We start from the raw sequence: 12643 nt of genomic DNA, 5'->3' as shown, positions 1-12643 counted from the left end.
CAGCTTTTTGTGTACGAGACCACTGGGTTATGCATTTCTGGAGTGTTTTTGTTTTCTTTGAATGTATGAGACCCAGAGTTAAACAACAACAGGTCCTGAGTGATCTTGAGTTTTAACAGTTATTTTCTTCCATTGAAATACTTTCACGCAATAACTTTTTGAAAAGAGATGACTACCTTCCCTCTAGCGAGCCTTTATATCCCCCTTTTGTTCCCTGTGACAAAGTTTTTGCAGACACCACCGATCCAGTTTCTGCCCATGTTTAAATGACTATAACACCACTTCATAGGCACGCAGAAATCCAGCTCAAGTTGCGTTCCCCCCCCCCCAAGGTAGACTGCCTTTCAGATTTTTTTTAAAGTGTAGGTCATAAAAAGAATTTTCCCCGACACCCAATTATTTTTGTTCAGTGGACTGAAAGCTACAGAATTCAAATCACAGACTTCCAAATTTCGTGAGGTTTTTTTTTTTGAAAAACAGAACAATTAATGAATTTAGAGCCATGTGGCCCTAAATTCTCCGCTGTTTTCCTGCTTCACCATGACCCAATACAAGATACTATGTCATACATCACGTGGCGGTCGTTCCCCGTTCGCACAAGGCATTGTGGGATACAAATTTGAAACAGGAGAGAAAAATCGCAGATGTGAGTGTGCGAATGAAACGTGAAAGACCGACTACAGCAACGGAAAGCGAGAAGAAAAGACGTTATGTTATATACGAAGGAAAGGAAACGCAGGACCAAACTAATAAATATCAGCGCTCAGCGAGCACCACGGTGTGATCAGCTGTTCGTTTAGCGACAGAATGATGGAACTGTCAGTGCACACTCAAAGTAAACCTGTAGATGGCAGTAATGCAACACTGGATGCCAGCTGCTGTAAAACCCAAAAGAAGAAGGAAAAGAAGAAGCTGAAGGTAAACCTGAGCATGCACACAGACTTCCTCTGTCTGCTTGACTGCGCAAAGCAAGTGATTTCATGCACATTATTTGCTTTAATCCCTTCAAATTAAATAGCTTCCCAGCCACAGAATGGCTTGTTTTTGTTTCCTTTTTAGATATTACAGAAATAAACATATATATTACAATGACCAAATTTCAGAGGGAACTAAATTTCACTGATTTTATTAAATCAAAAGGCCGTCTAGATTTAAAGAAGAGATCAGTACTGTCAAAGAGTGAATGCTGAACAAGTATTTGATTGAAGAGTTCTTGATAAAATATGATTACGCAACAAATACAATTTAGATATTAGGTGGGTTTTTTTAAGCATAGCTAAATTGTTGCTAGCTGTATTTTATTAAGCAGTTATTTAAATCTTACATTTGTACACAACCTTGCTGCTCACAGCCATTTTGTTCTTGCAATGGATTATGAACGGTTTCATGGCTAGACGTTACACTGAATAACAAACTAAACATGAATTTTAATGCTTTAGAGTTTCTAAATCATGCTCACCTGGCATATAGTGTGCAAAAGAGGAAGATGACCAATCCCACAATTCCTTGCGCATCCCACCACTGGACTTGCCCAGGCGGTATGGTGGGAACTGGGGCAACAGTGGTAGTGGGGTTGTGGGTAACCAGCTGGAGCAGGCTGGGGTTACACTTCCGGTCTAAATCAAGGAAAGAAAGAATATTGGTTTCTGAGAAATTTAAAAATCATTAAGACTTGGAAATTTAAAAGTGATCCATAATTGAAAGCAATAAAACAATTTTCATTTGCAACCCACTGTCTCTTCATATGTCTGTTTTGTTTTTTTGGAATAAGTGCATGCCTGTACATCAGCACCTGCCTCCAAGTTTAAACAATTCCCAAATAAGAAGCTTCTTATTTACTCTGCCCAGTTACAGCACATCCAAAATAGCTCTAAACCCAGCAACCATTACTGTCTGCTTAGTAACGGACATTAGCACGTGTACCAAGAGAATTCTTGCTTGTATTTATGGGGCAAAGGAGTTTATTTCACTTTTATACTCCTTTCCTCCTTTGTAACAAATTTGCAAAATGCAATTGCATTCAATACAAAACAGTATTCTTCATATCCTGTTGATTAGAGCCCTTGGGCAAATATTTTAAAAGGTCCACACTATAGGATTTAGGGGATGCATTAGTACAAACAGAATATAACAGACATGCTTCATTAATGTAGAATTACCCGTAACTACGAATCATTGTCTTTTCATAAGCTTAGAACGAGCCCTTTACAGTGGTGCTTGAAAGTTTGTGAACCCTTCAGAATTTTCTATATTTCGGCATAAATATGACCTAAAACATCATCAGATTTTCACACAAGTCCTAAAAGTAGATAGAGAGAATTCAGTTAAACAAATGAGACAAAAATATTATACTTGGTCATTTATTTATTGAGGAAAATGATTCAATATTACATATCTGTGAGTGGCAAAAGTATGTGAACCTCTAGGATTAGCAGTTAATTTGAAGGGGACATTAGAGTCAGGTGTTTTCAATCAATGGGACAACAATCAGGTATGAGTGGGCACCCTGTTTTATTTAAAGAACAGGGATCTATCAAAGTCTGATCTTCACAACACATGTTTGTGGAAGTGGATCATAGCACAAACAAAGGAGATTTCTGAGGACCTCAGAAAAAAAGTGTTGTTGATGTTCATCAGGCTGGAAAAGGTTATAAAACCATCTCTAAAGAGTTTGGACTCCACCAATCCACAGTCCGACAGATTGTGTACAAATGGAGGAAATTCAAGACCATTATTACCCTCCCCAGGAGTGGTCGAGCAACAAAGATCACTCCAAGAGCAAGGCGTGTAATAGTCGGTGAGGTCACAAAGGACCCAGGGTAACTTCTAAGCAACTGAAGGCCTCGCTCACATTGGCTAATGTTAATGTCCATGACTCCACCATCAGGAGAACACTGAACAACAAATGGGGTGCATGGCAGGGTTGCAAGGAGAAAGCCACTGCTCTGCAAAAATAACATTGCTCCTTGTCTGCAGTTTGCTAAAAATCACATGGACAAGCCAGAAGGCTATTGTAAAAATATGTTTTGTGGACAGATGAGACCAAAATAGAACTTTTTGTTTGAAATAAGAAGCATTATGTTTGGAGAGAGGAAAACACTGCATTCCAGCATAAGAACCTTATCCCATCTGTGAAACATGGTGGTGGTAGTATCATGGTTTGGGCCCGTTTTTCTGCATCTGGGCCAGGACGGCTTGCTATCATTGATGGTACAACGAATTCTGAATTATACCAGCGAATTCTAAAGGAAAATCTGTCCATGAACAGAAGAGAAGGTGGGTCATGCAGCAAGACAATGACCCTAAGCACACAAGTCATTCTACCAAAGAATGGTTAAAGAAGAATAAAATTCATGTTTTGGAATGGCCAAGTCAAAGTCCTGACCTTAATCCACTCGAAATGTTGTGGAAGGACCTGAAGCGAGCAGTTCATGTGAGGAAACCCACCAACATCCCAGAGTTGAAGCTGTTCTGTATGGAGGAATGGGATAAAATTCCTCCAAGCCGATGTACAGGACTGATCAACAGTTACCGGAAACGTTTAGTTGCAGTTATTGCTGCACAAGGGGGTCACACCAGATACTGAAAGCAAAGGTTCACATACTTTTGCCACTCACAGATATGTAATATTGGATCATTTTCCTCAATAAATAAACGACCAAGTATAATATTTTTCGTCTCATTTGTTTAGCTGGGTTCTCTTTATCTACTTTTAAGACTTGTGTGAAAATATGATATTTTAGGTCATATTTATGCAGAAACATAGAAAATTCTAAAGGGTTCACAAACTTTCAAGCACCATTGTACACCTACATAGGGTACGGGTCCACTTTCAGGTAGCCGCCACTATGGTAGCCCAGAATGGACAGACCTCCAGAAAGCGACTTCAGTGTTTTTACAAGTGGCAGCATGAATCCAGAAGGAAGACCAAGAAGACGAATGTAGACAAATCAGTGCTGGCTGGTGACGCCTAACAAGTCTGAGAAGGCAAATTTTGGAAAATGGAAACTCATACTTATTATTTAGTATAAGAAAAAGCAAGAGAGAGAGTGTGAATATAAGTATTGGAAGTACGCTACAGGCATCTGATGGCTACTATGTGTTCTGATACATGCTTGGAAAGGGAGGGGTAAGGGAAGGGCATTCAGTTGGTTGAATCCTCCATGGTGGACCTTTAAAGCTAGACTGCCTTTCAGATTTTTCAAGTGTAGGTCATAAAAAGAATTTTCCCCGACACCCATTTTTTTCTGTTTAGTGGCCAGAAAGTTGGTGAATTCGAATCACAGACTTCCAATTGTATTACTTTTTCCCTAAAGAGTTAATGAATTTAAGGCCATGTGGCTCTAAATTCTCCGCTATTTTTTCCTGCTTCACCATGACCCAATTCAAGATACTAAGTCATGCATCACGCGGTGGACTTTCCTCGTTCACGCAAGGCACTGTGGGATACAAATTTGAAACAGGAGAGAAAAATGGAGGACATGAGTGTGCGAATGAAACATAAAAGACTGACTACAGTAACGGAAAGCGAGAAGAAAAGACATGTTATATATGAAGGAAAGGAAACGCAGGACCAAACTAATAAATATCGGCACTCAGCGAGCACCTCGGTGTGATCAGCTGTTCGTTTAGAGACAGAATGATGTCACTGTCAGTGCACGTCAAAGGTAAACCTGTAGATGGCAGTAATGCAACACTGGATGCCAGCTGCTGTAAAACCCAAAAGAGGAAGACAACGATGAACGTAAACCTGCGCATGCACACACGGACTTCCTCGGTCTGCCCGACTGCGTGAAGCGAGTGGTTTCATGCACATTATTTGCTCAGGAATCCCTTCAAATTAAATAACTTCCCAGCCACAGAATGGTCTGATTTTTTTTTAGATATTACAGAAAAATCTCACAATGACCAAATTTCACCAATTTTATGAAATCGAAAGGCCGTCTACTTTTAATCAGGATTTCTGCTGACATCTGATCAAGCGATTTTGAATTGCTCTGGAAGTCAATACAAACAAACCAGTTTGACCGATAAATTTGGAAGTAAATCCTCCTGGTTGTTCCTGCACTGGTACCACCACACATGCAATGCCACAACTGTGGGTTCAGCACCATGGCTAGCGACATAAAAGCACCCGAAACCATACAGGAACTCTAGACATGATCCTCCTCTTGGTGGTAACGTCCAAATTTTGTACAACAAAAACGAACAAATTTCGTAAATAAATCAGCTGAACATAAGTGAGTTACAGCCAATTTTATCAAGGATGAGCTGCATAGCCTTGGCTTCTCACTGCTATTTAAATGGGACTGCTGACACATGCAAGCAGTCAGTAACAGCAGCTAATGCAGCGTCTAGATATCCTACATCTATGCCCTAAACATAAATCAAACAAGATCAACTGCTCGCTTACATCCCCCCACTCTCGCTTATATCAGAATGCAAGCAATCGAAGGAACAGGACACTTATTATTAGGAATGTTGACTTCAACAAATAATGAACCCTGAAACAAGTAAGTAAAGAGCAATGTCTCTCCCCAGGGATTTCAAACAGCATCCTGCTAAACTGGCATTTTGCGTCTTGAAAAAGCGTCAAAATCCACACTCTGTTTCGTAAATACATTCAGTCGGTAAAAAGGAAGTCAATGTGCGACAGACCTGAAAACGGTATACACGGTATAGAACCCCATGCTGAAGTTCAGTACCAAATATCAAGCAGTTGTGATTTGTAGTTGCTGAGAAAAGTGTCACGAAATTTTTTTTAAATCCAAGCTATAGGTTTCATAAATGCATTCAGTCGGTAAACAGGAAGAAAAGGAACACCCAAACAAAAATGCATCAGATTTTATGAAAGTGAGGGCAACTGATGCACCCTAACATAAGCATCTGAGGATCTTAAGGACCTTTAGGCACTCGTTAAAAGCAGGCCGTAATAGCGACCTGCATGCTCATTTATGACCCTTACAACTCATCTAGCCCATCATAACAACCAGCACTGAGACAATAACCCATGCTCTCCATACCCGCTTCTTCACCAATCCCTACGTCCCTACCCCAAGGCCATCCCTTTTCACGATCCCATTTTTCTTTGTAAATAGGGATTAAAATGATCTTACTGTCAATGTGTTTGGTTTTATACCTCAGGCACATACCATATGCATTAGGGTGCATCAGTTGCCCTCACTTTCATAAAATCTGATGCATTTTTGTTTGGGTGTTCCTTTTCACCAATAAAGACATCCTGTAAAATTTTTTGACCATATTCAAAAGTCTAATGGCGGCACCATGAGGTTCATTTTTTGCCAAAAAAACGCTTATGTTTTCGCATAAGGTTTGAATCACAATGTTGGACTCCATTTATTGATTTCTTGTGACCCAGAGATCATGTTAAGAACCTTTGCAAGGGATTGAGAAGCATTAATGTGATTCATAATACATTTGTATTGTTTAAAAGTAGTTGAACAATGGTTCAATGAACAGCTAAAACTCAAACTGTGCTTGATAATATATTTAGAATATGTACTAAAAATGTGTATCTAAGATATTTGGTATACTCTATAAGGTGCCATAATGTTTCATGAAAAGTGATGGAAATTTTGTCATAAAAGTCATAAAATAGCAGCTTTTTCCATAACTTTGAGCTCCTGGTGCCACCATTAAACTTTTGAATTGTGTCAAAATATTTCACCCAGTGTGTTTTCTTACCAAAAGGAACATAAAAACAAAAATGCATCATGATCGGAGGAACTTTTCATTTTTAGGGGGCAACTGATACACCCTAATATGCATGGGTGCAAGTATAAAATTTTCAAAAACCTGAAAAGTCTGTGTGGCAGTGGGGGCGTGGTCAAGCGCCGGTCTGTGACAGGAGGGCGGAGTCAGGGAAGGTAAGTGGCAGAATCACTACACCTGACGTCAATTAACCTGTATTTGTGTGTCTTCCCAGTGACCGCACCCTACTTAAGGAGGGAGAGCGAGAGCAGGGGAAGCTCTTCCCCGAATCAGACGCTGATTGCGTGTCTGTGATCATTTGCTAGTTGTTCACTGAAAAGTGTGGCAATAAAAACGCTTTACCAACCTGAACTCTGTCCTGCCGTCTTCTGTGCTCTGCCCTTCTGTGAGAACCGTTACAGTGGTGCCGAAACCCAGGAGCTATCTGGAGTGCAGAAGCCGAACAGCCCCATGGAGTCCTTCCCGATCGCCGACCTGGTCCACGCCCTCGCCACGGCCCAGCAAAGCCAGCACCAGGCGCTAGTCACCCTCCGAAAGGAGCAGGAACAGCGGTTCGAGGCCCTGGTGTTGGCCCAGCAAGAAGATCGTCAGGCGTTCCGGCACCTCCTCGCGTCGGCGGGGTCTACCAACGCTCCCACCGCGGGTCCGTCTCCCCTCACCCTAACAAAGATGGACCCGCAGGACGACCCCGAGGCATTCCTCATGCTCTTTGAGCAAGTCGCGGAGACCTTGGGGTGGCCAATAGATCAGCGCGCGGCACGCCTCCTCCCCCTGCTAACGGGAGAGGCGCAGCTGGCCGCACTACAGCTCCCTGCCGACCGGCCTACACGGACCTTCGCCGGGCCGTCCTCCAGCGTGTGGGGCGCACCCCCGAGCAGCAGCGTCAGCGCTTCCGCGCTTTGCGCTTGGAGGAAGTCGGCCGGCCATTCGCATTTGACCAGCAACTCTGGGACGCCTGCTGGCGGTGGTTGAGGGCCGACAACCGCGATGCCGAGGGGATCGTCGACCAGGTGGTACTGGAACAATTCATCGCACGCTTGCCAGCAGGAACCGCGGAGTGGGTCCAGTGCCACCGCCCGGCGTCGCTGGATCAGGCCATCGAGCTGGTGGAGGGCCATTTGGCGGCTGTCCCGGCGGCAGGACAGCAGGCAGCCTCTTCTCTCCTCTCTGTCCCTCTCCTCCTGTGTCCCGTCCTCGCCCCATTCCCCCAACGTGGAGGCGGGGGCCGGTGCCACCCCAGCCGGCCCGCCGCACCTGCGGTGCCCTCCCGTTTCTCCCTTCTGTGTCTGTCTCTCCCCCCCTCAGGTGAGTGAGCCCCAGAACACCGGTGTGTGTCTTCCCAGTGACCGCGCCCTACTTAAGGAGGGACAGCGAGAGCAGAGGAAGCTCTTCCCTGAACCAGACGCCGATTGTGTGTATCTGTTATCATTTGCTAGTTGTTCACTGAAAAGTGTGGCAATAAAAACGCTTTACCAACCTGAACTCTGTCCTGCCGTCTTCTGTGCTCCGCCCTTCTGTGAGAGCCGTTACAGTCTGACAAGGTCAGACATGCATGGCGCAGCCATTGGGGGGGGGGGGGGGGGGGGGGGGTTAACAAAGGGGGGTGAGCCCCCCTTACGGCTCGAAAAAAAATTTAAATTACAAGTTAAAATGGTTGTCTCTCATGCAAACATTTATAATATTAATAGTTACATGATTTGCATAGGCGGCACGGTGGTGTAGTGGTTAGCGCTGTCGCCTCACAGCAAGAAGGTCCTGGGTTCGAGCCCCGGGTCCGGCGAGGGCCTTTCTGTGTGGAGTTTGCATGTTCTCCCCGTGTCCGCGTGGGTTTCCTCCGGGTGCTCCGGTTTCCCCCACAGTCCAAAGACATGCAGGTTAGGTTAACTGGTGACTCTAAATTGACCATAGGTGTGAATGTGAGTGTGAATGATTGTCTGTGTCTATGTGTCAGCCCTGTGATGACCTGGCGACTTGTCCAGGGTGTACCCCGCCTTTCGCCCGTAGTCAGCTGGGATAGGCTCCAGCTTTCCTGCGACCCTGTAGAAGGATAAAGCGGCTAGAGATAATGAGATGAGATAAGATGATTTGCATATTTCACATCAAATGTTTAATACATTTGATCAATTCATCTGAAATAATATTTCAAGTACAAGGCTTGATATTTCAAAACATCTAGCAACTACTAATTTAAATGTTGAAACAACCATTTTTAATATGCCTTTGCTGTGATACCTTTTTTTACAATATATACACAGCTTGAGTTAAAATAAGGGGCCACATGTCTTGATGTCCTCAGAAACTCCTGGATTTTAGCAAATAACAAGATTCAGCTTTTTCCGTATACAAAAATATCTATATTTTGTAATCCATTACTGACTACAAATGAGTTTTCAACCTAACAACCACATTAGAAAAGATGATAAAAAAAGCTAGCAAACTTATTTCAAAGACCTACCTTACTTTTACTTAATAATTGAAAGGTAATCAAATGTCCAAAAAAAAAAAAAAAGTTTATAAAAGCAGAGACGTGCATGAAAAATGATATCACACATGTATAACACCGTGAAACAACGGGCTAGTCAGGACTGCTCGTCGGTGAGCGGCGTATAAATTGAATGAGGTTTGTGGCGAAGACGAGATGAAAAGATTTGTCTCGTGCAGAGACTGTACCGCGGTAACCCGGTAATACGCCGAGAGTGAGACAGTGAGAGGGCCACCCCTATACCCCACCCCCACCCCAAAAATCTCAGTGGATTTACATGATTTGGAAAAATGACTTTCAGAACCGAAAATAAACGGAGCTTCCTGCACATGCCGGAAAACTTGCACCCATGCATACGTAACAAAGGAGGTATAAGTGAGTGCTGAGTGTGACTTACTGGGGTTGTTGCTCATAGCAGACCAGGTGAGATACATGGTATACAGTGAGATCAGAGAGGACTGCAGAAGACCGGAGCTAGGCTGGGCTTCCTGTTCACACAAGGCAGAAAAAGCACACAATCTCTCAAATATATGGCTAGATCATCAAAACGATCACAACAGCAGAGAGAACAGACCAAGCTGCTGTGACCTAAAAAGCTTTCCTATGGACAGGCTTTTCTCAGATATGCTGTTATTGAAATGATACATAATCCTCTTTGGGGTGGGAAAAGTAACTGTGCTTCACGTCTGACCACATCACCCCACCCTACCATTGTTTATTTTCCTACAAGAGTATGACCCACTGGTGTTTTTATCATTTATTTATACAGTATATTAAATGCTCTGATGGGTAGCATGCTATAGATGCACAATGGTGTAACATAGGGAAAAAAAATTTAATTCAGGTTTTGATTTTATGTACTGAAATAACTATTAGGCACAACTTTTACAATATCTATACAAATTAGTTGTTTTTACACATTTTAACCTTGAAATCAGCATTTTAATGATTACCCATAATGCATTGTTTATCGCGCTAAAACAAGCAAAAACGTCATAAGACAGTGGAAATACTACTTTTACTACCTTCACGTGGCGTCTTTCTCGATCGCACGTGCCTAGAAGCGTACCTTCTAGAACATTCCTGGGTGGTCACGGACTGTCACGTAGCCTAGTTCGGTTGTGAAACTCGCTAGGATGGAGTATTTTTGCGAGTTTAGTGGCAAACTTGTGTGCCGCAATCAGCGCTCGAAACTAACGGTGTCCCGACGTCCCGGGGACCATAAAAAATGTCATCGGGACACAAAATTATCATATCTGGGACAATCCCGGGACAATGGAAAAAAATAGATCTAGAAAAAAGTTCTACATGGGGGAAATTGTGAGAGTGCATGATGCAGTGCGCGTAGCAGTCACAATTGCAGGGCCTGAGCTGCACTCTGTGAATGAATGATTTGCGTTGAGGCGACAAGCCTGTGTGTCTCTGAGAGGGAGCAGCGTGCTGTGTGTGTGTGTGTGAGAGAGCAAGCAGCCCCTCCCCCACCCGCACGCTGCGCTGAGAGACACAGAAAGGGCAGTAATTGCTCAGAGCGCTCCCTCCAAACAACGGGGATTTACACGAAAACGGAAGGAGATAGTCACAAAATTCTTTCACATTGAGTGCCACAAGGCTCTCCTGAACACGATGTAATTTTTTTGTCTGTAGTGTAAAAATTGAGGTCACTAGAGCGAGTTAAAAACGAGTTTTTGCATGAGATGGCTGAAAGTGAGGAGAGGACGGGCGCTCAGCCCCACAGACTGCCATTATAAACGTGGCTGCGCTGTGACTGCAAAATCAGAAAAGTCACTGTAAATAATGTAAATGATTTCTATGACTAAAGGTTACAATAAAAAAACTTGCATTACATTGCTTTGTTTGCACTTATATGATATGACACTTTTATCCAAAGTGACTTTACAGTTTTTTACAGTGTTACAGTCCCTGTAGCAATGTTGGGGTAGGTGCCTTGCTCAAGGGCATTTCATCCATTGATGGTATGGCTGATGGCTTTCAAAACATCTCTGAATGGGGCAACAGGTATATTACATAAAAATGGATAACGGTAATGGTGAAAATGATAAGTTGGCCTTATATATGCCAACAGATATTCAAGGTATAAGTAGATGAAATGAACATAAAAGGGGTCTTATTTTCAACTAAAGTGTACTGCAGATGTAGTGAGTTGAAACATTTTCTGAATGAGCTAGTTGGCCCCTTTAAATAAATGGGTATCTATTCATACAGTGAGATCGCCAAAGTTTAATAAACTGAAAATGCAATAACTGTAATTTTGAAGTAGATGATGTATAGGACATGTGTCATTTGTGTTTTGTGACTTATTGTAAAAATGATATAAAGGGTTCAAAATCGCATAGTTACAAATATAATAGTAACTTCATATGATAATATTAGCCACTGGTTATTTCAGAGAGGAAAAAAATGGGGACACTATTGCTTCCATTCGGGACAATACAACACAGAATTCGGGACCACTGGGGGACACAAAGAAAAAAAGTTAATTTCGAGCCCTGGCCGCAATTTCTCTATTCTCGAAATTTGTAACCTGAAACCCTACAAGAAATGTTTCATAATGTTTGGGATTTTGAAAAATGCTTCTAGCAAGTTTATTTCGCTGTATTTTTCCATGAAACTTGGCATAAATCATCCTTAAGTGATGAGCATGACATTGTTATTTTGGTATGGGTCACGGAGTTAGTTGGAAGCGGGAGAAATGAGGGTTTCTCAACTACAGCAGCACTTCTCACCATAGATGGCTGGCGTGTTTCACAGCGTTTGGGATTTACTAAATCGACTAAATCTCTAGATCTACTGAAGCTACAAGGATATAAATCACCAGGATTCTAATTTACTGGGTGAGAAGTATTATATATTTTTTTGAAAGGTTTATTCGCGCTACAGGTCCATGAAAGTTGGAATTGTTCGTGAAGGGCTTAGTTAGATTTTGGTAGCGTGACGCACACAACAAACAAAAGGAAAAAAAAATTTTTCTTCCGAATTTCCTTGCTTTGTCAAAATTATTTTTTTTATACATTAAAAGACTGTATTTATAATATTTAAGCGATTTTTTTTTATTATAGAGAATATTTGATCAAAACTTTCAAAACAGCACTCAAAGTGATTTTTCACGGGTGTAAATGTTACGCGTGACGTCCATAATTACGTTAAATTTTAAGAACTAAAATTCTGTTAAAAATTCGAGATTTGTGCTATCATTCTGGGGTTTTGCTGAATAATACTTTAGGGAGTTCTCTTACAATGCTGAAAATTCAATGAGTTTTGTTGAAATTCTAGAAAAGTTATTTACATTTTAACGCGCCGGATAGCGATTGTGCTCACACAGCGTGCTACTCGTATCTCAATCCTTCTCAGAGACAGAGATGTTAGGAGTGAGAGTACTACCTGTACTTTCGGGAGAATCGAGACGACAGA

General features: G+C 42.3%; 1 protein-coding gene across 1 annotated transcript in view; it reads right to left on the bottom strand.

Moving 5' to 3' along the window:
* serinc2 (serine incorporator 2) overlaps nt 1-12643 on the bottom strand; it is a 67504-nt gene that overhangs the window by 14523 nt on the left and 40338 nt on the right. Inside the window, exons 6-8 of the mRNA XM_060904798.1 lie at nt 12614-12643; nt 9612-9702; nt 1460-1616 (exon numbers count right to left, since the gene is read on the bottom strand). The exon at nt 12614-12643 is cut by the window's right edge and continues 140 nt beyond it. Of these exons, the coding sequence (XP_060760781.1) occupies nt 1460-1616; nt 9612-9702; nt 12614-12643 (278 nt within the window). The remainder of the gene's footprint in view (nt 1-1459; nt 1617-9611; nt 9703-12613) is intronic.

The sequence above is a fragment of the Neoarius graeffei genome, chromosome 22 (genome assembly GCF_027579695.1).
Source record: "Neoarius graeffei isolate fNeoGra1 chromosome 22, fNeoGra1.pri, whole genome shotgun sequence".
Taxonomy (NCBI): Eukaryota; Metazoa; Chordata; class Actinopteri; order Siluriformes; family Ariidae; genus Neoarius; species Neoarius graeffei.
This window is presented reverse-complemented; position numbering and strand designations above follow the sequence as displayed.